A 25,052-nucleotide genomic window follows, 5' to 3' on the forward strand; every position below is an offset into this window, starting at 1 on the left:
CCGTATACTTCCAGCTCCCGTAGACAATATCGCGCCACCGGTTCCCTCTGGTAACTTTTGTAGGGAACTATATTCGCCGTTTCACTTGGTCGCTGATATATATATTCCACGTAAAATATAACTATGGATTTCTCCGGCAACATTCGTTCACTATCACTAAAAAGTTTTATAGCTAGCACCGGTATGCACCTCGCTAACATGTATACAAAGCACTTCCTTTTTTTTTCTTTTTTTTTAATGTGTAATGTATAGTAATGTATAATGTTCCCACTCCTGCTATAGCCCTGTATTGGGCTGCAGTATAAGTAAATAAATAAATAAATAAATAAATAAATAAATAAATAAATAAATAAATAATAAATAAATAAATAATAAATAAATAAATAAATAAATAAATAAATAAATAAATAAATAAATAAGCCGAGTTGACATCCACGCAACAGTATCGCATCAAACACTTCTTTAGCGTTTCGCATTTGTGTAAACGGGGATAATGCGCTATAGGAGAGGGGGCAACAGAGCTTCTCAGGACCTCCATTAAAGTTCTTTGTCTGTCTGTCTGTATAGGAAGGCGCATCGCCGTTATAGGTGCAGCGAACTCACGTATAGCGCGGCTAGCGCGTCGCTTCTAGGGAAAAGGAACGCGAAAGCGGAAACGCCTGGCGTTTTCTCTTGATCCTCCGCTCAAAGGTGAGACGCGTTTGCCAAGAACAGGCGCGTGCTATAGTTTCGGACACCGTCGCAGGTGAGCTTTCATGCGCTGCGCGTAAAGCGCTGGCGCATCGCATTGTATACTGCGTCGAGCGCGAGGAAATGCCAAGCGCTATAGCATCCGTGTAAACGCACAGCTTCCGACTGTTAACGAGCTTATACGTATCGTCACCCGTACAGCAGCCGGTCACGACACCGCGGACATCTGAGCACCGTGTCTTTATTATTATTTATTTCTCTCTCTCTCTCTCTCTTTTCTTGCCCTATCAATCACCTGGAGTCCTTCGGTAACATATGCGACGTTCGCAACAGCTGTTGCGACACACGACATCGGCGGGCGTCGATCCTGCGGTTTGAATATATCGGTCGCGGTGGCCGAACGAACGACTCCGCGGAGTCCGTGGGAAGAGAGAGAGAGAGAGAGCCGAGGGAGAGGGGGGAGGGGGGGGTCCACGTATCGCGGAGAAGCGGCACAGCTGTCGTTGGCCAACGCGGCGGTGCACACGACGACGACGATGCATGCAGCGGTTGCGCGGGACAGTTGTATAACGATGTCACCGCGCCGCCTCGGGGGCCTCGTGGAACGAAGAAGGCGGAAAGGGGGCCGCGGAAGCGTGCATGCCGAGTTGTAGCAGCAGTATATACGCAGCTACCGTATATACTCGTGTAAGTGTCGCACCCGTGTAAGGGCCGCACCTCCAACTTGGCAGCCCAAAATTTGGAAAACTAAAACTTTTACAACGGTGAAGCAATCGCGTTCGGTGGCCCGATGCCGCGCGCGCGCATCGGCGAAATTGAGCACGCTGCGTTCTTCCGCGTGCCGCTGCTTGGAGTTACTTAGAGAGTAACTCTAACACGGCCCTTACACGAGACCTAACCAAAAGGTTCGGTCCCGTGTAAGGGCCGCACCTTGTCAAAATTGTGGGGGGAAAAAATGGCGACCGTTAGACGAGTCTATATACGGCGCGCGGCGGAGAAGCACGAGCGACTGAGGATCAACCGTCTCGACAACTCGCGTAGAGTGCAAGGGAGCCTCAAAAGCACGCATATACTGTCAGCCAGTGCAGGAACCGGAACCAGCTGCGCGTTTCGGAGATTAAATGCCGCAAGATTGATCGATGTGCACGCCCTTCCCGAGACTGTTGGCCAATCAGCTGTCCTATCGCACGAGGGGATTATATAGTAGCAGATAAATCGACGAACTATTTGTTTAGTTTTTCAAGTGAAGCTCTTTCAAGTGAAGCTCTTTCAAGATCGCGAGCCGATCTTGGAGGAAGTGTAATTCTGCTAATGCAGTTGCTCAGGTGTAAAACATGTCCGACCTAGCTTATTTGCCTGTTTCTCCGGGTTTTGGCGTCAACGCTGTCTGGCCCAGTATACACTATACCGGTGCGGGGGGTCTGCCCTCAGACTATAAGGTTGCGCGGGAAGACAACTAAGTTGATAATAAGATACAACGCGCGTATCATGTTTCTGCGTACAGCATTTAACTGAAAAGATTCAAGAAACCTTCGACTAACGTGCAGATTCCTACGAGTGCGTCGAGTATGTCGTAATTCTGCTTGAGTTCTCGATCCTGGAATTGGACGCTGCAGCTTCCAAAGAGCCGCGGGGAGTTGGAAAGAGACGGGGGTACGTACAGTAAGTAGCACGTATAGTTATACGAAGAAGCGCACTCGTATAAGTAGTGGCACGAATAGCGGAAGCAGACACAACGGAGCGGCCAGTTAGGCAAACAGGCTGGACCCGCGCTCTCTTTTTCCTCACACCCTCTTTACCCCCCCCCCCCCCCCCCCCCCAACCATTTACCCGGTTGCACGCGACTCGAACGGATGATGACCCGATTAATTATTATCGCCAGATCAGCGAGCATCGCCGCCGGCCACCGCGAGGGGGAGTACGCGCGCTTTTTGGGGCCTCTGTCGTCGGGTGGTGGCCACCCCCCAAGGGTTCGTGAGACCGCGCTTGCGTGCTTGGAGACGCTTGTCCTCTTTTCTAAAAACGTTTTCTTCGTCAACAAGCACAGTCATTGGTGGTTTGTGCGACGGCTGTTGTACTATATACGAAAACAGATAGCAGTAATAATCACAGGGAGAAAAAGAAAAGAGGGCGACACTAAAAATGGGCATTAAGTCAGTCTATAAGCGAGACGATTGTTCTTTCCATGAGGATATAGCCTTGTGAGGTAGCAAAGACACGATATGACGTTAGGCACTCGTACCGCCCTGAGGTACTCGCACCAACTCGCCGTGATCACACGCGATGGATTCTGACAGCGTCTAGCTGTTCGCGGGCCTAGTTTATCGTTAAAGAAGGGCTACATTGTATTCTAAATATACAAAAGACGCAACCTATTTGGCTAGAACGTTTCGAGAACGTTCCCTGAGACAAACAGCAGAAATGCTATGACACCCGTGACGGCATATAGTGACTTACCTGCACAGAGGTTCCGGCTCGCGAGATTATTATTATTCCATGTTAATTAGGAAAGAAAAGCATGCTTGGTTTTTCATCTTCTTCACTCGCGATCAACCCTTTACGCCAGGATAAGCGAAAATAGCATTTTGAAAGAGAATGTTTAAACTGATATAGTGTTCTATTTATTGTCCTCTAACGGGATTAAGAAATGGTCGCTCCAGGGCACGAGCAAGAGCAGAACATCACAGGAGTGTGCAAGTGGACCGGCGAGACTCCTGCGAAGCAAGCACACAAAAGAACCTATACTCACGCAGAGTGAAGCGAATGCGTGCAAAGCTGACAAATACGCAAGAAAGGAAATTTTCCTTCTCGTCTCCAAAGCACCGAAGCCTGCGTATTGCAAAGCGCACATTCAGCGGAAAAGCAAGGCCTGTACTTCGGCCCATAGTTTGGAGATGGGACGGTATTTATTACCACGCAGACGCGTCGTTGCTAGAATTTCAGAATACGCGAGGTTTCAGGTGTCTCGTTCCAGTACGCTCTGTTTTCCAGCTGCCTATAGCTGCCAGCGCTTGTACTCGCAGTATACGCGCCGTTATAGGAATCCGGGAACGTCCGTTGCACTTCCGTTCGTGCATGAGCACCGATTCCTGTTCAGGCGGCGCTCGCTGAACTTCAAGCTCGGCCGGTTTTCTGCGTCACTTTACTAGCGAGTTCACTAGTCCCACGGGCGTAGTAGAACATCAGCTAAGGTTCTGTTTTCTGACCTGTATTGCAGGTACTGTGCATATTCTACATTATTTTCTAAATACTGCCCCCCCCCGTCCTCAGTAAATTACGAATAAAACCTCGATATAACGAACCTCGATTTAACGAAATTCGCGATGTAACGAACTGTTTTTATTTCCCTATCTTAGTTCCACTGATTTAACGAAACCTCGAATTAACGAAATTCGCGATATAATGAAGTTTTTCGTTGCAAGTACAACTTCGTTATATCGAGGTTCGACTGCAATACTGTTACAACTTAGTCAAGTAGCGATACGGGAAAACGTCGAGCTGGCCCATAACTATTTACAGTGAGCGTGGAATCAATATGTGCGGTAGCAGTGCGAGAGCAGAGTTGCTATACTTTTTCAATATCTGATTAGCTGCTTGGTTAACTGTTTATCAGCTTTTGTATATATGCTCTGAAAACTGCGCAGCGGAATTAGTTAGCCACCTTCAACGTTATTCCGACTCTAAACCTTCGACGAATGACCATGCAGTGTGTGTCCCGGCTTCGCATGGTTGGAGCGCCGTGATCATAGCGAAATGACTGCGCGCATATTGAAAGACAGGCTCTAAAAAATACGCAGCAATGTCATAGTTCGATCTCCTAAGATAAGAAGAAGGTCGAGCGAGCGAGAGAGCCTGTTTTACTAGGAAGCTCGTACTATCACTTACGTATATTTTACTATTGAAACGAGAAAGGTACGTTGACGAGAGAGGGATTTATTATGATAGAAATGCTGAGAGGTCGGCCTGAATCAAAATTCTGACCTGATCTTCACCATTGGGATAAAAGAAATAGGAGCGTGAAGAGAAACATAGAAAGGTGTCGATGGACGAGGGCGAGACAGTGGCAAAACATGAACACCAACAGCGAAGACTTTTTGAAGGCTCAAATCCAGATCACAGTGGCAATATTACACCAACGACAATGGTCCGGCCAAGTTCACAGGAAAACATTCTCAGACAAAGGTTCGTCGACGAGCTTTAATTGACGACAGTATACTGCCAGTGATTGCATTTCCACAGCATATACAACGCCTATACCTACAAGGACGCGTGGACAGCCCGTCGTGTACGTTTTGTGGCTCCTGTGAGACACTTGAACATCTAGTTTTAGAGTGTCCCGCATTCGTTGCGTAGCGCGCATTACTAATTAAGGAGTATAGACTAACAGGGCTGCAATGTGCGACCCTTGAGGATTGCCTTTTTCCAAGGGGGAGCGCTGCAAGACGTCACCAGGCCCATCGAGCCCTGCTGAGTTTTCTGAAGGACACTGACTTGGCCTCCCGTTTATAGACATTTGTATTTGTTTTGTTTTTGTTTTGTTCTGTCTGTGTCTCCGTCATTTCTTTATTTCCTCTTTTCTTTTCTCATATTTTCATTTCCTCTATTCCCTCCTCCAAAGAGTAGGCAGGCGTTGTGCCCCTCTCGGTGGCAGTTGTCAGCTTGCTCCCTCCTCAATCCCTTTGTGTCCTTGTGTGTATATGTGTACAAATAAAATAATAATACACCGCGGGTATAGGTGCCCAATACCTAAAGGAAGGCGAAGACTTTAAATTCATCAAGAGCGTCCTATGCGCATCAACAATAAACATAATCAACGGACGTCTCAGGACAACGCTTCGACAAGCGGACGTATACTCGTCATATATATAGCAGTGATGTCAAAGTCCGGACAAGGAGACTCGCTCTGACGATGACAATTGTCCCCTCGTTGAAACGCTGGCTCCAGCCTGAAGCAGATCCCTTATTTGGCCCCTGTTGATGAACGTTCGGTAGCACGTGTCATTTATTATTATTTATTATTATTTGAAGACATATATACATTTGACAGGAAAGGGAAAGTGAGGAGCAGGCTGGCAACTGCCACCGGAAGGGGCACAACGCCTGTCTACTATTCAGAAAGGAGGAGACAGAAACATAGAAATGGAAGATAGGAAGAAGTGGATGAAAGAAAAAGCAAGATGGCAAATCTCAAAGAATAAAGTAGAACACACAGTACGGCGCCGGTCACTGCAGGTAACGCTACTGAAGAATGTTTGTCTCATTTGTAACAGGTGACCACAACGAAAGCATAGCGCTTATACGGGCATAATAACTTTTATCTTTGGTCATACGACGTAGAAGGGTCTGTCAATCTCGACACTAACTGACGGTCGTATAGCGCAACAAGCGCAGTGACAGTTTAAACGACGGAAGGAAGAAACAAGTTCGTACCTTTGCCGCAAGAAAGAAGCCAGGGCCACACCAAAACAATATTCCTGAACAAGGTTCGTCGCCCGTCCGCTTATAGCGCCACGTATGTACATACGATGACTCACATGCATCTATATACAATACAGCGCCACGCCGCTGTATCCTCGGGAATTCGCTTCCGCAGCGGGGGGCGTGCCGTCAATTCTAATTAGTATTCGTCAGCTCTCGGCGACGGTATACAATACGGCGATGCAGATGCTCCGCCTGAATAGCAACTGCTTGCTTATCTCGGCGCATATCCGCTATATGCAATATAGTCGCGCTTCCCACCAATGGCCAACCAATTATGCGCACCGTCGCCTTGCAGTTTAAATACCTGCCTATAAGCTGCGCATCGGCGATAATAGAGCAGAAACCTTCGACCATGTTTTGTTAGCATGTTGGATTAGTCATTCAGTGTCCGTATTTTGCAGGGACTATTTTCGTTCGATACTTGTTCCTTATCGTCCGTTCCGCCGAGTGCCCGACCCCGGCGATATCAGGAGTGCGGTTTCGTTCGAGTCGGTGACGAAGGGCAAAGACAACAGGCAACGATAAGAATGGTTACGAAATGTTACCACAGTATATAGTTAATGGCCAAGTGTAGTCATCCTTTCTGGTGCCCTGGGTTTAAAGCAATATGATTTATGGGAAAGGTCAATGATATATATAGCGATGAAGACGACTGGAACATCGGCGGCGTAAAGGATGGGAACACACCGAACAAAAAATTTCGTTACGGTTTCCTATAGGCATATAGAACATTTCAAGATTATATTGTGTTTTAACACACAAAAACAAAACTAAATGCTGGGTTTCTTTGTCCAAAAACCCCGGTCTGAATATGCAGAACGCCGCAGTGGGGGTACCCCATATTTTGACCCACTGAATTCCATTAACGTGTAGCTAAATCTAAGAACAGGAGCTTTTTTTTTTTCTTTTCTTTTCTTTTCATTTCGCACCCATCGAAATGCGGCCGCCGCGGCCGGGTCGGATCCGCGGCCTCGTTAATAGGCGAGTAAACACGAGCAGCCGAAACGCAGCGGAAGGATGAAAAAATCATGCCGAGTGGTACCAGCCACCCACCCCCGTATGCAAGGCGGTGGTTATAAAATCAATTAATCACTTCGTCCACCAAACCACCGCGCCGCGGTACAGGTACTTGGCCTGCGTAACTTTTTGCGAAGGCCGTACGTGTGCGTCACTTTGTCCGCACATACTAACGAGAAATAAAATGAAGAAAAAAAGTCCACGGCGGCAACCGAGCGAGAAGCGACATCAGGGATCGGGTAGCGCGCGTATTGCAGGGCCCACGTGACGACGCCCACCGTGTTCGCTTCGTATAACAGCCAGTCGCGGTATATACGTATATCCATCTACTGTACTACACGTACACATGCATGAGAGACCGATGAGCGTCCAAGCAGCCGTCCCACGTGAGCACATGCACGAAGCATGCGGCGAAGGGGCAACAAATTCATCGAAACGCAAGCGCCGTAATTCGGTCGCCCACGGATTCTACGATGTGGCTGGGACTGCCCGCCTTGCGGGTGGCCATACACTCGAGACACATGGAAAGAAAGAAAGAAAGAAGAAAGAAAGAAAGAAAGAAAGAAAGAAAGAAAGAAAGAAAGAAAGAAAGAAAGAAAGAAAGAAAGAAAGAAAGAAAGAAAGAAAGAACGCAGTAATTCGGAGGGTGGTCCGAAATACCTTCGTCATCCTGGAACTGATTTGGGAATGTTTTGCTCGGCCGTTTAGTGTTTACTTTCCTTTAGTTTAGGAGCAGGTTCATAGTTGAATTCAGACAGTATTATTTTTCTCAGTATGTCTTATAATAAATTTATTCCGATTTCTTTTGTTCCCATTTATGCTCTTACTTTCATTAATCCATGCTATCCCATTTATTTCATTTTATATACGAATCTACAACCTGTACTCAACTTGCGTTTAATTTCTTCTAGATTTAAATTTGGTCTAACTTCTTACATTTGGGCTGCCCCATTGTCTGGCTTTCGATGAAATTAGGAAATCGCAGGCATAAAAGATGGTGTCGGCGGGCGCAAGACAGAGGTAAGTGGAGATCGCTGGGGGAGGCCTTCGTCGTGCAGTGGACATAAATATGATGATGATGTCTATTTACCCAGATTAGGTATATTCCATCACCAGATTAAGTATGTGTTATCACCAGATTAAGTGGGTGCCCTTCACCACCTAATAACTTGCTGCTGTTACTGCTGCAACCTCTCTCGCTACCCCCGACATTGCCGGGAGCGCACTGCTTCATTGTGTTGACTGACGCCAGCCAGTTGCTATTGGAGGGTACCTTATCTTACTCGATCCCCCTTCGCGTGTAGCTTAAATACTCGAGTGTTACGCGCCGTGGAAGGGTTTAAGACACATTCCAACACTTGAGTACCAACGACCTCTTACAAAGTTCGAAAACTTGATACTCTCGTCTCTCTCTACAAAGGGGAAATAAAAAGATTGGCGCGCGCAAACTGGGAAGCGATTGCCTCTATATTTTACAAGTTAAGCAGCCATTTTGAACGCCACATACTGTATTATACTGAACACCGAACACCTATCCAGGACTTCCACCAAAATATCAGCATGTTAGTGTGGTCTCAATATAACGAATACCGCAGTATAGTGAACTCACCTCCCCCCCCCCCCCCTCTTTCTTTTCTGATTTTCTTTGTAGTCCTCGTCTGACGAAACAGAATCAGACTAACCTCTCCTCACTATACCAATAGTATTCGGGGCAGCCGCCCCTACTGAAGTATTCCATATGCACTCCAATAGGGGTGGGCGAATAGCGATTTTTGAGACCGAATCGAACAGCGCCAGAAGGGAATCGAATCAGATATCGTATACCTTTCGAACAATGGATAGCCGTTATCACAATTAATATAAAATCCCAGTATTCTTAAAGTTAGCACGTTCCTGTCATTACATAGTACGTTATGAAGCGTTGTTTATTAAAAGCACAAATGGAACATTAGGAATTAACAAGTAGTTTCTTCGCATGCGCAGGGCTCTTCAGAGAGTGCGAATGATCGCTGTGCAGCCTGTAAAATATGGCTATCTATAAGTGACGTAGCCTGCTCCACTACACAAGTTATGTTTTATGTCTATACCACGCCCGCAGCGGTGAAAATTTACCGTACCTTTGCTCCAATTTTATTTTTATTGGGGCGCAGTTGACGTTTGATACATTCGAAGCGTATTCGAAAGATATTCGCATCTACGAATTAGATTATTCGACTATTTGATTGGAAGACCGAATCGGATAGGACACTATTCCATCCATTATTAGAAAGTTTCGAATATTTGAACCACCCCTACACTCACACAATTCCATATGTTTTCCATATAGATCTCGAAAAATTTTTTTCGAATCCAGATAGAATCCAAGCAGATTCCACAAGAATTGCACGGAAAAGATGCAGAATCATTGGAATGACACGCGGAATGTTTCAGCCGTGGTACAATTGAACTCCAAGTGTACAAGATAGTTGAAGAGCTGCAGTGTATACGTCTGTCGTATTTCGCGCTGTTGTCACGTCTGAAGACGCCAGCATAACGGAATATATATTACATTAATGAGACAGTTAGCGAACTCATATGCCAAACATTGTGCGAAATAGTGAAGGGAGCAAGTTGACACGAATCCTCTCTCGTGAACGTGTGTCCGTCCGCCCGTCGAACGTAAGCATTCGTCCCTACCCGATCTTTACGACAGCGCCGTATTACACAACAGCCGCGATAAAAACGCTCCCACAAGAACGGTTCCCCGATAACGGGCAGCGCTCTTTTAGGGTGCTCAAGAAGAAAAAAATATAGGTCAAGTGCGCCCCAGTCCTCAAAGGTTCTTCGACGTCATGCACCTAGAAGACGAAGGGGGCGTTCCTGTCCCAAGATTATACCCAAAAAATATAACTAGCTAATAAGGTGGTTGAGTGACGCCTGCCTGCATGTATATGTTCCCGACTTTCAGAAAAGTTGAATTTAATTGACGGCACCGCCAACGGCATGAACACTGCACGTGGTCGATCATGATTGATAGACCGAAAAGTGACGCGTTCGAAGATCACGGCCCTTCACGCCTACGCCTTCCTGAGCGCTCCGGTTGCGTGTCAGTCACGTGGTTCTATTGTAGTCCGGTGATTATATATATATATATACACACAGTTGCACTTAGTAAAACTGCACTTGGCAATCACTCCCAAGGCATATAAGGGTCCACTCACCTACATTATAGAAAATAAAGAGGCGTATTTATTTAGGGTTCGTTCACACTGATGACTCGTACGAGTCACGCGATCAAGTTGTTCACATATACGACCGGAAATGGTGCGTTGGCCGAAAAGCGACTGTTTTGGGTCAGTCACTCGCTGCTCTATCGCCGGTGTGAATGGGCCCTGATTGTATTCTAGCACTGATCTCTAGGGCGGGGCATGACTAACTGGTGTCATAAAAAAAAAAAAAGAATCTTGAAAAGGCAACTAGCAGCCGCGTAACAAACTATGTAAGGAAAATTTCGCTGAGAGATAGAAACAGCACTAAGTATTCAGCATCTCACGCGAGTAGATGATAATCAAATCGAGATTAGCATTAATGAGCTCAGCATAAATGAGGTTTATGTTGAGCTGAGTTTATTAGACGGTTAGGTTCACGCAGGACAATGATAATCCGTGATCTGCTTGTCTCAGCGCATCTATTAGGTTGCTGATGATAACGCAATTGATGAAACCGAGCGCTTCTGTAATTACTCTGCGTTACGGCGTTCGACTTCAATATGATCAGCTTGAACGAATCAATATTTTTCTTCCCACATCAACACTCGATTCATTTAGTATGTACTCGTTATTCGACAGGCTTCAATAAGTACAGCCAGCTACAAAAGTTACGGGATATGATTTTTTTTTTTTTTTTTCGCCAGTCCCATTCTCCAGTCCCATGAATGCGGCCGACTGTGTACATAGATCAGCTCATTAGTTTCCGTTACCGATTTCGTGCAACAACTTACAAGCATCGAAGCTTGACACAGACAGAATCGCAAAATGCTACCTAGAACAAGCTTCGAAACAAAAGTTAAAGGGGAGAGAAAAAAAAAAAAAAAAAAGCGCCGGCTAGAAGAGGGCACGTGAAAAGCATCACCTGCTTCCAGTAATCCATGTTGCCTCAACGGTTCGGGCGCCGGGCCGTCGAAAAAAAATCCGGGGTCTGTCCGCGGGCTTGCACCGGGCGAGCACTTTCGTCGAAGCACCAGCACAAATCGAAAAACAAAACCGCCGAAGCGTGGTCCCGGCACTGTAGAATGAATCTCGCACAACCACGGCCGGCACGCTGAGTCCCTCCTCCACGCTCGCTCACTCACTTCTTCGGGCAACGGCGAAAGTGTTTTGTCGAGCACACAACTACGTCCGCGGTCGACCGCTTAGCGCGGGGTCCCATCACGCTGCCTCTCCTTTCGGCATCCGAGTGGCTCTGGCTTTTTGGACTGCAAACAGCTCACGTTGAAGGTCGGCACCGCTCCAGCAGAAAACTGGCGCCCGCGAACTTGACGAGCGAAGGGGGGCAAAAAATGAACAACAACGGGGACCGCGCGGTACGGAAAGAAAGCCGGGGAACACGAGCGGAGAAGGGTGTGACTGACGCCGTGAACTTAAACTTGGTGGTGCTTCACCGCAGCGGAGAGCGAGAAACAAGAGACACAAGAAGTCGCGCGAGTGGTCGTCTTCTAAAGCGGTGTGTGTCGCGCTCGCGCGGAGTAAACGGGAGTCCGCGAGAAGGCGTCGTTGTTGCAGCAGCAGCGGCAGCCTGTCCCAAAGCGTGCCGCACGCGGGCGAATTCGCGACTGGTTTGGAGCAGCAGCAGCAGCAGCAGCAGACGACGACGGGAGTAGCAGACGGCGGCGGTCGGGATTGAACGATCAAAAAACATCAAAAGAAGAAGCGCTGCTGGAGGGGAGAGGCGGCAGATTGCAGGCACGCAAAGATAAATACGACGAGTGGCGGCGGGCGGCAGGGAGGGAGGGAGGTGGCGCCATCTGTGCGGCTGTTTTCGCGGTGTGGTCTCTTCCACCAGCCGCCGTCGAAGCCACCACAACAGCCGCACTGGGAAAGGAGGCCGCGCGGCCGGCGAAGGTGCGCGAGCGGTGTTCCGCTGGTTTCCGCCCGCGTTTATTTGTTAACGTCGCTTTCTTTCTTTCTTTTCTTTCTTTCTCAATGCCGTTCTTTTGGGTTGTTCTCTGGCATTCGTGGTTAAGAAGAAGCAGGTTTCTTTCTGTACTGTATACACGTCCCAGCTTGCATCCCCTCTTTGCCGCTTTCGGTCGCAAACACGAGCGTAAAGAAAGTAAGAAAGAAGCCTTGTTCCCTCTCACTTCTGAAGCTGAGGATGGGACCGACGGGGGCCCAGCGAGCTCTTTGCGGCGCCTGTTTTGGAAGACTGGTGAAGAACGGAACTTTATGTGGCTATATCTTTTTTTTTTTTTTCCCTTTCTTTGTCGAACAGAAATAGAGCACTCCTGTGCCGTATGACGGGCTCGACACTAGCGTCCCCGCGGTCGACGGGATTATGCGTGCTGCCCATGCCTCGTGCGTATCACTCTTGTATATAGTTTTGCGCTTGTTGCTTTCGTCCTTTCGCACGCATCCCTGTTTTATTGTTGCGATTTTCTGCTCATGCCTCGACGTTAAAGAACGCAGGTGAAGACCTTGCGAGCAAAGAAAAAGGAGGAAGGACGGAACAGAGAGGGAGAAAGAAAAAAATGTCCAGTCGTCGCAGCAATCTCTGGAATTTCGTCCGTTATGCTGAATGCTTGTTGAAAAGAAGACGTCATAGATAGCGAAGCGTTCTGGAAAATAAAAAAAGTAATAAATTTGTACTGATGGTCCACGTGCGTCTCGAGGCAGATTCCTGCCTGCGTGCCTGTTCGAAGGAAAGGAACACGTGTATTTTCTGGTGGACGCCTGGACAAGATATCAGTTCACTACTTTTTCTGTTCTCCTTGCTGTTTTGGTTCTCTTTTAATACGAGGAGTTGCCGCGGTTATCGTATCCTTTTTGTAATCTTTGATGTTTACCTATGTTCGCATTGTATATGACGTCCACTAAGGACATGACATTATTTTAACACGAAAGTGTTTTATGCCGGGGTCCACCAAGACTTCACTGACGTATTTCCGTCACGGATATGACGTTCTTACAATGTACACGAACATAATACAAAGAAAGAAACCAGAAGAAAAAGTTCCACAAACATGCAAAATTTAGAAATCGAACCCACGACCTCTCGGTCAGCGACGATAGATCGCCGAGCGTTTAACCCATTGCGCCACAAACGCATTTGCAGAGAGCTACACAGACGCGCCTTATATATCTAACACTCCTCCGTGTACCCGCGCTCTTGCTCGCGGCGGTGCCGCCGCCTACGAGCAGAAAAGAGAAGTACTGCATTATGACACTAGCGCGCACCGACAGTGAACGCTTCGGTGGTCTCAGCACTACGACGCCTCGATGCCAGCATTCGAAGGGACGCTGGCATCAAGAAGCACTACCAACGCCACCTAGGTGGCGTTCACCGTACTCAGCACAGCGGAGCGTGGCCTCCGCAATTAGCTCTGAAAATGTTTCTGAAGTTGATCGCGGAGGCTGCAATTACGACGCGCTGTACGCGCTGATTTGACTCGGTGACGATTCAGTTACGTGCTTTGTCTTGCGCGTTGTATTAGTGTGTCAGTTACGTGCTTCGTCTTTCGCGTTGTGCTAGCGTGTGCAGCGTAGTGCAGCTTCCATATGCACGACGGTTGCTCATGGTCATCGACGTTGGTAGTCGTGATGGAGGAGACGTGCCACCAGGCGTCAGCGTGGGTGCATCAACGCCTAAGGGCGCTTTAGCCACAAAACACCAATAGACATTATATATCAATGTGCAATAAACATTACACTACTTCTGTGAAGACACGTTTCACTTTCGTGTTCTATACCGATTCCTATATAAGAGGGATCAACCACATTTTTTTCTTTCTGATCACCCTCTCTTTCTATGTGTGTGCATTTTTCTTTATCTTTATCTCTCCACTTACCCCTTCCCCAGTTCAGGGTAGCAAACTGGATACCTACCTTCCGGTTAACCTCCCTGCCTTTCCCATCTCATTTATATATATCTCTCTCTGGAGCAAACATTTCTTTAAACGCGCCGAGTACCGCGGTGCCATCCAAGTCGCGAGAATTGTAACCCAGCAACACGCTGATATTAGAAGCTAAATGGTACACTACTGGTAGTTGAGCAGCGAGGAATATAACGTTCTTAAATTGCCGACTCAGTTAACCACGTGATACCACCTATCCGCGGTTACATGACACAGCTTCTGACGAGCGATAGGACAGCGTTTTATTTATGTGCTGCTCGCTTGATTAGCTCAAGCAGGCTAGGTGAATATTTGCAGCGGCCCCCCTTTCGAAAGGAATACAAGGAATCATCACAATCGTCTTATCACCTTAGTGTCGCTGCCAACGGTTAGCGCTTCAAAAGAAATAAAACGACATTCCAAGCAAAGACCCCGCTTCAATCGTTCGTCTCCTTGCTGATGGTCTGAGCTCAATCTCACGAAAATTCGCGCTCCTCTGATCTCGGTCGCAAGAATGACCAGTCGTGATAACCTTGCCCACTTCGCGACACTTTCATATCTCGGGCTTGGCTCGGAGAATGCGGCATCGCGTCCCACCCATTTTGATTCCACCGCTAGCTATAGGCCACATGTGCTGTCGCCGCTAGCTGTCGTTATGGAAAGCTTCAGCGGGTGGTAGAGGCGACCTATACCGCGAGTAGGACAACCTCTCTCGCCTTCTTCTCGCAGCCCCTTTCCCTTTAAGATGGGTTAAATAAAGTTGTTTCTCTCTCTCTCTCTCTCTCAGCGGAAGGCGCACTTATAGGGACAGGAAATGGGGCTATCGAGATCGCACACAGTGTGCTATGTTGCGAGTTGGCAAGATGGTCTGGGCTGCCTAAACATTCAAGGCAAGGGCACCTTGCTCCGGCTTAATTGTATTCTAAAGAAGTTAATGACAAAGCTTAGAGAAAGTTTCGAGATTTGTAACCGAGCCACCAGTTAGTGTGACGTCAAACGTCACATTGACGCTCCAGCGCTGAGGTTCCGGCGCGAAATTAAAAAAAAAAAAAATGAAACGGAACCTTCATCTGCACTTTCTCCTGTAATGATCAACCTATAACCATGTGAGTACTCAGTGCATAATTTGGAAAGAGTATTTTATCTGTCTAAATTAATTTAGTGTTTCCTATTAGTAGAGAGAGAGAGAGAGAGAGAGAAAAGGTAAAGACAAGAAGGGTAACCTCCCATTAGTATCCCTTTAATACTGGTATACACGGTCAGTACGCGAATGTACGCACATGGCATAGCTCAATGTTAGCCTTAACTATATATATATATATATATATATATATATATATATATATATATATATATAGTGTGTGTGTGTGTGTGTGTGTGTGTGTGTGTGTGTGTGTGTGTGTGTGTGTGTGTGTGTGTGTGTGTGTGGTGTGTGTGTGTGTGTGTGTGTGTGTGTGTGTGTGTGTGTGTGTGTGTGTTTGTGTGTGTGCGCGCGCGCGCGCGCATATACCTCAGCAGAAGTGTCGTGCCAAAAGTGTCAAGTCGTGCTGCCCGCGGGACTCCCATCTCAGGATGCGGAACTTCGCGTAAAGCGAATCGACTCTGCTAATGTCGATCAAACTTCGCGATTAAAAAAAAAAGAAAAAAAAACTGTCAACATCCGGATAATAAACCAAAACCCGTTCGACAACCAATCGGCGTTATTTTCGCCTAATTTCGTTGACGAGAAGCCAGCGGTGATATGCACGGGTCGGAGACGACCAGGACAGGAAATCGACTCAGTCGGCAAAACTAACAAGATAAGAAAAATGAATAAAGATAAACACTGAAAATGTATACGCAGGCCACACCCCCGCCGAGCGTCTCGACACGGCGACACGCATCGGTGATCGAGCCCCCCCACAGACAGAACCGCCGCGCCCCCCGGAACACCCCACGTCGCCCGATCGAATGAATGAATGCATGGATGGACGGATGGATGAATGTGTGTGTTGTCTGAACGTGCGCGGCCGTGAGAGCAGAGGGGGTGGAGGTTAAATATCGGCGGTAAAGACGTGATTCGAGGGTTAATGCGGCGTATACAGTCGAACCCGAATATATCGAACCCAGATATAACGAATTATTATGTATAACGAACAACAATAAAATCCCCGTGAACATTTTTGTATCAATTTATTTGAAAAAAAATTTAATTAGATTATGGGGTTTTCCGTGCCAAAACCAGTTCTGATTATGAGGCACGCCGTAGTGGGGGACTCCGGAAATTTAGACCACCTGGGGTTCTTTAACGTGCACCTAAATGTAAGTACACGGGTGTTTTCGCATTTCGCCCCCATCGAAATGCGGCCGATGACATATCGAATTGCCTATATATCGAACTTTTTTTTGTGTGTGATCCCATTCAGATTCGATATATCCGGGTTCGGCTGTATACACCAAACGGGCGCGAACGTGCCGCTTTCTGGCAATGTTGCGGTAATATCTCGGTCATCGTCGAATGTGTTTACCTATAAGAGGTCGATTCTCCCTCGTTCCTTTGTGTTCGCGAGACGCCATGCCGTGTGCTGCACCGACTGTGTTAGCGCTGTTGTTCCGATTCACAGCAGAGCGTGGTTCGCGTGCCGGATCGCGCGCTATACCGACACAACTCTAGAGATTAACGCGATGCCACCATGAACTGACAAGCACCGCGTCACGCGCAACCCACGGAAAAGGTGTCGTAATGCTGTTTTTCGAGCGTGAAAGTTGCCCGCGCAACTGGCGCCACACGAGGGCCTTCGCGTAAAACGCTCGAAAAAAAAAAAAAACTTTTATGTAGCACGTATTGAGCAACAGAAAGCTGTGTCGGGAGTTTTTCATGTTCTTCTTCTTCTTTCTGGCGTTTTACGTGCCAAAACCAGTTCTGATTATGAGGCACGCCGTAGTGGAGGACTCCGGATTAATTTTGACCACCTGGGGTTCTTTAACGTGCACTACAACGCAAGCACACGGGCGTTTTTGCATTTCGCCTCCATCGAAATGCGGCCGCCGCGGCCGGGATTCGATCCCGCAACCTCGTGCTCAGCAGCGCAACGCCTTAGCTGACTGAGCTACCGCGGCGGGTAATTTTTCATGTTGCTCTACAATTTTCTCACTGACACTTTTCATGAAATTGTAATATTTGAGAAGTTGATTCAACAATTAAGACTAATATCTAATTAGGCGGAATGCAAAAAAATTATCCGACTATCTCCAAGCGACGGCAAACAACATTACCTTGGGTTCTGTCCAGCTACGTGGCATTTGCAAATTTTTCTGTGACATAGAAAAACTGTCGCAATTTCACCCGAAAGGCGAAGCATCAATTGCGATATCAAATTAGTAGAGAGCTATAGGGAGTAAGAATAGTAGTTTATCAGCTGTATAAAGCGTTTAGTAGCTGATAGTAGTTATCAGCTGTATAAGCGTTTTGCCCGCGTTTGCAGCGAACGCGCGCGGCGTTGGTGACTGCTGGCGGTGCCTCTGGGGGCAGCTCGGAGGTTTTCGACGAGTTCAGAACGGGACACTCGTCGAGCAGCGTCGGAAGTCTTTACCACCTTCTCGCCTCGCAACGTTTTATTGCGATAGCAATTATATGGACACTCAAAAGCAGATTTCTGCCGTCGGCGTCGCCGTCGCCGTGAGGTTCCGTATGACGTCATTTGGAGATGAAATCGTCGCCGCGCGCCGAACGCTGTATGTGCGAGTGAAAGGGCGCGAGGGGCGCGTCTTTCACGGGGAGTGAACGCACGGCGGAAAACAAACGCGCGTTCTGCGCCGTGCTCGCTTAAGGGCTGCAGAAGTAGGCGTCTCTTTTCTCCTTATATAAATAGTAATAATGGTTTACTGAGGAAAATGATGCTTATTTCTGCTGCCCTATATAAATACGCATTTGGTGCCGCAGCTAAACGTCGCCTCCCCTCCCTCCCTCCTGTCCCCCCATGGCCTTTTGCGCGACGGAAGAAGTCGCGTTTGCTCTCCGCCGTGCGTTCGCTCCCTGTGAAAGCGCGTGTCTCTCGCGCGCTTTCTCTCGCACGTACGGCATGCGGCGACGCTTTCATCGCCGTTGCACTTCATACGGAACCTCACGGCGACGCCGATGGCAGAAATCCACTTGGGGTGTCCATATAATTGCTATCGCAATAAAACGGTGCAAGATACGATCTGAAGATCTACGGTGTTCAGCCATGAGAAGTATGATGACGGAACACCGTAGATGTTAGGATCGTATTTTGCACCTTGTTAAAAAAATTAAAATCAATTGATTCGCGCATATGATGGTTATCTGCCTGTACTTAAGTGGCTGATGAAGCTATACACAAATCTAAGTTGAAGATAATAAAGAGAAGAACAATTCTGATTTCTCTCACAGTACTGGTGACAAATATTTTTCACTTCATCATATAAGGATCAATTCTGTTAAAATCAAGAAAAATTCTGTCTTTCAGCGCAAATAGGAAAAGTTTTCGGAGTGATATTAATGCGAAAGCATTATATGTCCGAAGAGGCAGAAAAGGCGGCGTTGTCCGCAACGAGTGGTAACATAAATCAGCATCAACAGTGAAGTTATCACCATCTTGTATGACGTCAGTACTAATACAGAATTTATGTTCGAACAAGTTAGCGCAGAGAAAAATGAACAAAGATTAAGAGAAGTTTACTTCGACAAAGACATTCTCGAATACAAGAAAACATTCAAACATCACTTTTTGTAGACAACGACGCAGTCCCAATGGAGCCGAAGAAACACAGACTGCTAACATACGATATCTTGAAAAGCCCCCGTAATTGTTCTGGCTAATCTGCAAATTTCGTTTTCATATCTAATTTGCATTATAAACAACGTAGCGTAAAAATTACAGAAATATATGTTTACATGATTCCTTCATATCCTCTAAAATAACACCTCCACAAGCGAGGCAGATCTCCCTGAAACTATATGTTTTGACGCGAAACGTGTACATTATGGTCGCTTGATAAAACCGCATGAAACGAAAAAAGTTGTCGCAGTTTCACCTGAAAGGCGAAGCATCAATTGCGATAGAAAATTTGTAGAGAGCTATACGGAGTAATGACATTAGCTTTATCAGCTGTATAAACTTGGACATGCAGCAGCACCGGCAACACGCAGAACTATTGTCGACGCCGTCGGCGTTTTGCCCGCGTTCGCTCAAAATGCGTGCGGCGTTGGTGACTGTTGCCGGAGCCTCTGATATAAATAGGCACTTGGTGCCGCAGCTAAACGTCGCCTCCCTTCCCTCCCCCCTCCCCCTCGCCCCCTCCCCCTCGCCCACGGCCTCTCGCGCGTCGGAAGAAGGCGCGTTTGCTCTACATATATGGTGATTGTAAAGGAGGAAAGAGACGCTTACTTCAGCAGCCCTTAAGCGAACACGGCGCAGAACGCGCGTTCGTTCTCCGCCGTGCGTTCACTCCCCGTGAAAGCGCGCGCCCCTCGCGCCCTTTCACTCGCACATGCAGCGTTCGGCGCGCGGCGACGATTTCATCTCCATTGATGTCATACGGAACCTCACGGCGACGGCGACGCCGACGGCAGAAATCTGCTTTTGAGTGTCCATATAATTGCTATCGCAATAAAAGCCGGCAGATCCCACGCCCTGTGGGAATCGATGCAATGCGAAGCAGTGTGCCCCCGGGGAGCCTACGAAGTTAACAAAACGACCATGAGAGCACCAAGACGTAGGCGGCTCTTTTATGTCCTACATGACACGCATGTCATGACATTCATCTTATGAGTCCTCAGAGGTCCCTTTAGCTACACCTAAGAGACCGTAAGGCGAAAGCCTCAGTCATGCTCATGACTATGACTTCTACCAGCATCGTTTAGTGTTTCCTTCACTTCGTACCCACGTCCGAACCCATTTCAGAGGCTTTTGAGTGTTAATCTTTTTTTCCCTGAGTCATTGTCATTTTTGCTGAGTCATGCTCATGACTTCTAGCAGCATCCTTTAGTGTTTGCTTCACTTAGTACCCACGTCCGAACTCATTTCAGTGGTTTTTGAGTGTTAATATTTTTCGTTGGGTCATTGGCATGACCTACATGACACGCATGTCATGACCTATCACTTATGTTCGCCATACACTCCTGTCCTACTATGCCAATTTTAGTACCTACCAAGTTAACGAAACGACCATGAGAGCACCAAGACGTAGGCGGCTGTTTCATGACCTACATGACACGCATGTCATGACATTCATGTCATGACATGCGTGTCATTTATGTTCATGTCATTTATGTCGCATGTCATGACATGCGACATGACATATCATTTATGTTCGTCATATACTCTTGTTATAGTATGCTAATTTCGGTACATACAAAGTTAACGAAACGAACATGAGAGCCCAAAGATAGATAGATAGATAGATAGATAGATAGATAGATAGATAGATAGATAGATAGATAGATAGATAGATAGATAGATAGATAGATAGATAGATAGATAGATAGATAGATAGATAGATAGATACTGTCAAAGTAGCAAATGTTCGCCAAGAAATGCTTCGCGTTAAAAAAATTGGAGGACGCTTAAGCTTCGCCTTTAAGAGTAGAACGCGATAACGTTATCGGGACCCGCTCACATCGCAACGCGCGACTGTAGGTCTGGTAGAAATGCTGGAAAAGGGGTTTGTGTTTGAGTTTCCTCATAGCAGAATTAGGTTTTCTAGTATACATCAAATTACAATCCGACGCCAGTTGGTAAACAGTCCGACGACGAATCCGACGCCGAATGGTAAAGTCGTACTTTACCATTTTCCTGACGGATTTCACTATGAGAAATTCAATTTTTGTTCACCAAAACCTTGCACCACGTGGAGGGCCTGCGCGATCGGGGTGGTTGGGGATTTTCTCCGCCACCCGCATCGCACGGCGGTTGCCAACGCCAGAATTTCTGCGACACGGGGCCCTCTACGCTGTCGCGTTAAAATCTCGCAATTTCACCCGAAAGGCGAAGCATCAATTGCGATAGCCAATTAGAAGAGAGCTATACGGAGTAAGAATAGTATTTTTATCAGCTGTATAAACTTGGACATGTAGCAGCAGCTCCAGCAACGCGCAGAACTGTTGTCGACGCCATCGGCATTTTGCCCGCGTTCGCACTAGGGTGCCTCGATGTCCGCCGCGGCTCTCGCATCGAGGCACCCTAGTTCGCACCGAACGCGCGCGGCCTGAGTGACTGTTGCCGGTGCCTCTGGCGGCGGCTCGGAAGTTTTCGACGAGATCAGAACGGGACACTCGTCGAGCAGCGTCGGAAGTCTTTACCACCTTCTCGCCTCGCAACGTTTTATTGCAATAGCAATTATATGGATACTTCAACGGGATTTCTGCCGTCGCCGTCGCCGTGAGGTTCCGTATAGATTCCAAGGGCGATAAAATCGTCGCCGCGCGCCGTATGCGCGAGTAAAAGCGCGCGGGGGACGCGCGCTATCACGGAGAGCCAACGCACGGCAGAAAGCAAACGCGATTGTCGCGCGAAAGGTACGGGGGGGGGGGGGGGGGGTATGGGGGGGGAGGGAGGCGGGGCGACGCTGTGCTACGGCACCAAATGCTTATCTTGCAACCCAGCGCAAGGGGAACTGGCAAAGCAATCTCCCACGCAAAAGCAAAAAAAAAAAAAAAAAAAAAAAGGCGGGGAGGCAGCGCGGGAGGGAGGGGGGGTGCAGCTTCTGCTCTGCCAACAAATACGCTTGCACTGGCTGTGGTGGCCGTCGCCCGCACCGTCTCTTTTCTCCACACGGCTCTGACCTTTGTATGCGCTGTGCATTCGCCGCTCAGTTTTCGTTGAAGCGATAGACCGCGCGAACCTGCGCTTGCTGCCAGCGTTTTGACAGTCGTTGGCTGCGGTCATTCAGTGTGAACTTTTCATGTTTGCTTGTGCGCGCTGACACCACGATTGTTAATTCAGTTAGTAAGCCAATATGTCCAAGTTTATGCAGCCGATAAAACTACTGTCCATACTCCGAATAGCTCTCTACTAATTTGCTATCGCAATCGATGCTTCGCCTTTCGGCGAAACTGCGACATTTTTCTAATACCCCCTCCTCAGTGATTCAACAAACTATAACTACTAGGCCGCATCACATTTTTGAGGGCAAAGTCAATATTTATATAAATACGCATTTGGTGCCGCAGCTAAACGTCGCCTCCCCTCCCGTCCCCCCACGGCCTTTCGCGCGACGGAAGAAGTCTGCGTTTGCTCGTGCTATCGCTCCCAATGAAAGCGCGCGTCCCTCGCGCGCTTTCACTCGCGACGATTTTATCGCCGTTGGACTTTATACGGAACCTCACGGCGACGGCAGAAATCCAATTGGATTGTCCATATAATTGCTATAGCAATAAATCGTAATAGTTTGGGAGCCTATACATCGCATGCCCTGGCTCCCTAGCAATACTATTGCCACACATACTTCTTTAATGCGAAAGCATTATATGTCCCATGAGGCAGAAAAGCCGGCGTTGTGCGCAACGAGTGGTAACAAAGATCACCATCAGTGACGTCGTCAGCGTCTTGTATGGCGTCAGTAGTAATACAGAATTAAAGTTGGAACAAGTTAAAGTAAGGTTACCTAATGTAGAATGAAGTGAATTAAGGTGAAGTAACGTGAATGAAGGTGAATTAAAGTGGATTAAGGTTGGTACAAAATGAAGCAAGGTGGATTAAGGTGAATTAAAGTTGGTGCAAATTAGAGCAAGGTGGATTAAGGTAGACCTGTGAAGGACACGTGGCAATGTATGACGTCACGTATCATGGGCGTAACCAAATAATTAGAGAAGTAATTGTGCTTTCACATTCAAATCACGTAAGGATACTTAAAGGGGCCCTGAACCACCCCTCGGGCTTGGTGAAATGCGAGGGCGAATCAGAAAGTCCTTGCCCATATTTTTATTAGCCAAATAAGGTCGATACAAGTAATTGCAAATATACGCACTGTTCTACGTACCTTACACTATTTTTCCACATAGTCCCCACACCAGTTCAGACGTCTGTCCCATCGCAGCATTAAATTTGAGATACCCTGTGGTAGAATTCACCCACACGCGGCCTCCCAGAACGCTCGTTGTCATGCAAGTCTTCATGCCTTTTGCGAACTCGCAACACCACCACCTCACACTTCTCAAAGCGAGACACATTTCCCCATACGTAGGCTGCATTTCCCTCTGGATTTCGATGGGCGTACATTCCCTGCTCCATAGAAAACGAATCACACTTCGTTGCTCGTACGCCGTGGACGTGTGCAGCACAACCGCCATCTTCAAAAACTGACAGCAGCGCCGTGCCACGGAGCTACCGGCAGGTAAGGCCGGGTCGGTCCAAGAAAGGTCCACCGCTGAAAGTGGAAATGCTGACTCCACATTTACAGTCATAATTTGGCTAAAAAAATAGGGGCAAGAACTTTCTGACTCGCCCTCGTAACATACTAGTATAGTCCGCAGGTATAATACGCTGCTGTGAACATCTCAGCCAAGTTTTTCTGTCGGAGCGCGAAGTCACCTGTCTCTCAAATGCTCTCTTCTCAAGAGAAATCATGTTCCTCACTCTTTTCTGTACGCTTCATTTCGGAATAAAGCGGATTCCCATACGCGGTTGCTATTGGTAGCTACGGTCGGCTACGTAGCGCAGATACCGCGGCCGCCGCGGTGTGCCACCACGAGTCCACTAGATAAGCGCATTGCGGCTCGCTGAGGGAAACCGCATTTGGCTTACGTTTAGCGCATCGTAGGCACCAAAATCGGAAGTCGTGGAGTCTAAGTTAACATCCAAAATGAAATTTCAACTGCGCGCTACGGTGACATTTAGAAGGTGGAGTGCCGTGGACCCGCCCCACTCCACCGTAGCCTTCGCAGTGCAATGCATTTAAGAAGGAACGGGAGCACAGCGGAGGCTGTGTTTGATTGTCAATAACTCCGCTTCTGCTAAACGCAATAAAATACTTTTTGCGACCACGTATTTCTGAAATAGCCTATTTTCACTTCAAATGCCTTACTCCACTTCATTAAAAAGTGGTTCAGAGGTGACGGGGATTTTTTTTTTCGTTTTTTATTCAGTTCCGTTATCTGTCTACTGTTTCCCCTTCCTATGGTCCCGTTCATCAGTTCTGTTTTCTTTTTCATTTTTCGTAGTGAAAGCTACATTGACCGTATTCGCGCCGTTTCGCTGTGGCCGGTGGCCGCACCGCGAGCTGAGCCGTTGCCTATTTTTCCTTCGCTACCACTAATACGCGAAAAGAAAGTCTGAAAACTAATGTAACTTAACAACACTGAGGTCAGAGATTTCAGGTCGCAATCTTGCTCAGTCTCTCTCTTACTCCTCAGAAATTTGTGCTTTCATAGAGGTTCAAGCAAGTCATATAAGTATTGACCTTCATCTAAGCTGCCATCTGCCTTCCTAATTCAGGGCTTATAATCTTCCTCTTCTGACCGGGAGAGCTGGCGTCCTGCGTTGAATCCAAGGCGCCGCCCAACAAGCACGACCACACAAACGTACAGGCGTGCACAGAGCCCAGATCCTTATCACTGCAAAATTGTGGTCCCCCCCTTCGCTCCCCTATCACGCTTAATGACGCGCGGATGAATCTGGTCGTGGATTCCTGTCAAATTAGTGGCGTGCAGTACTCAACCAGCGGAGGACAGAAGCCCGAATCACTGCCTGCTCCGTCTCCCCCCCCCCCCCTTTTTTTTTTCCTTTTTTTTTCTTACAGCGAGGCTGTTTATGGCAAGGGTTCCGTGGATATTTCATGT

At 47.6% G+C, this 25,052-nt stretch overlaps 1 protein-coding gene across 1 annotated transcript in view; it reads right to left on the minus strand.

Moving 5' to 3' along the window:
• LOC119446437 (unconventional myosin IC-like) overlaps positions 1-12,061 on the minus strand; it is a 147,438-nt gene extending 135,377 nt beyond the window's left edge. Inside the window, 1 exon segment of the mRNA XM_037710869.2 lies at positions 11,299-12,061. Within this exon segment, the coding sequence (XP_037566797.1) occupies positions 11,299-11,316 (18 nt within the window). The 5' untranslated portion in view covers positions 11,317-12,061.
• Between the last annotated feature and the right edge of the window lie 12,991 nt (positions 12,062-25,052).

Source organism: Dermacentor silvarum, chromosome 3 (assembly GCF_013339745.2).
Source record: "Dermacentor silvarum isolate Dsil-2018 chromosome 3, BIME_Dsil_1.4, whole genome shotgun sequence".
Classification (NCBI taxonomy): Eukaryota; Metazoa; Arthropoda; class Arachnida; order Ixodida; family Ixodidae; genus Dermacentor; species Dermacentor silvarum.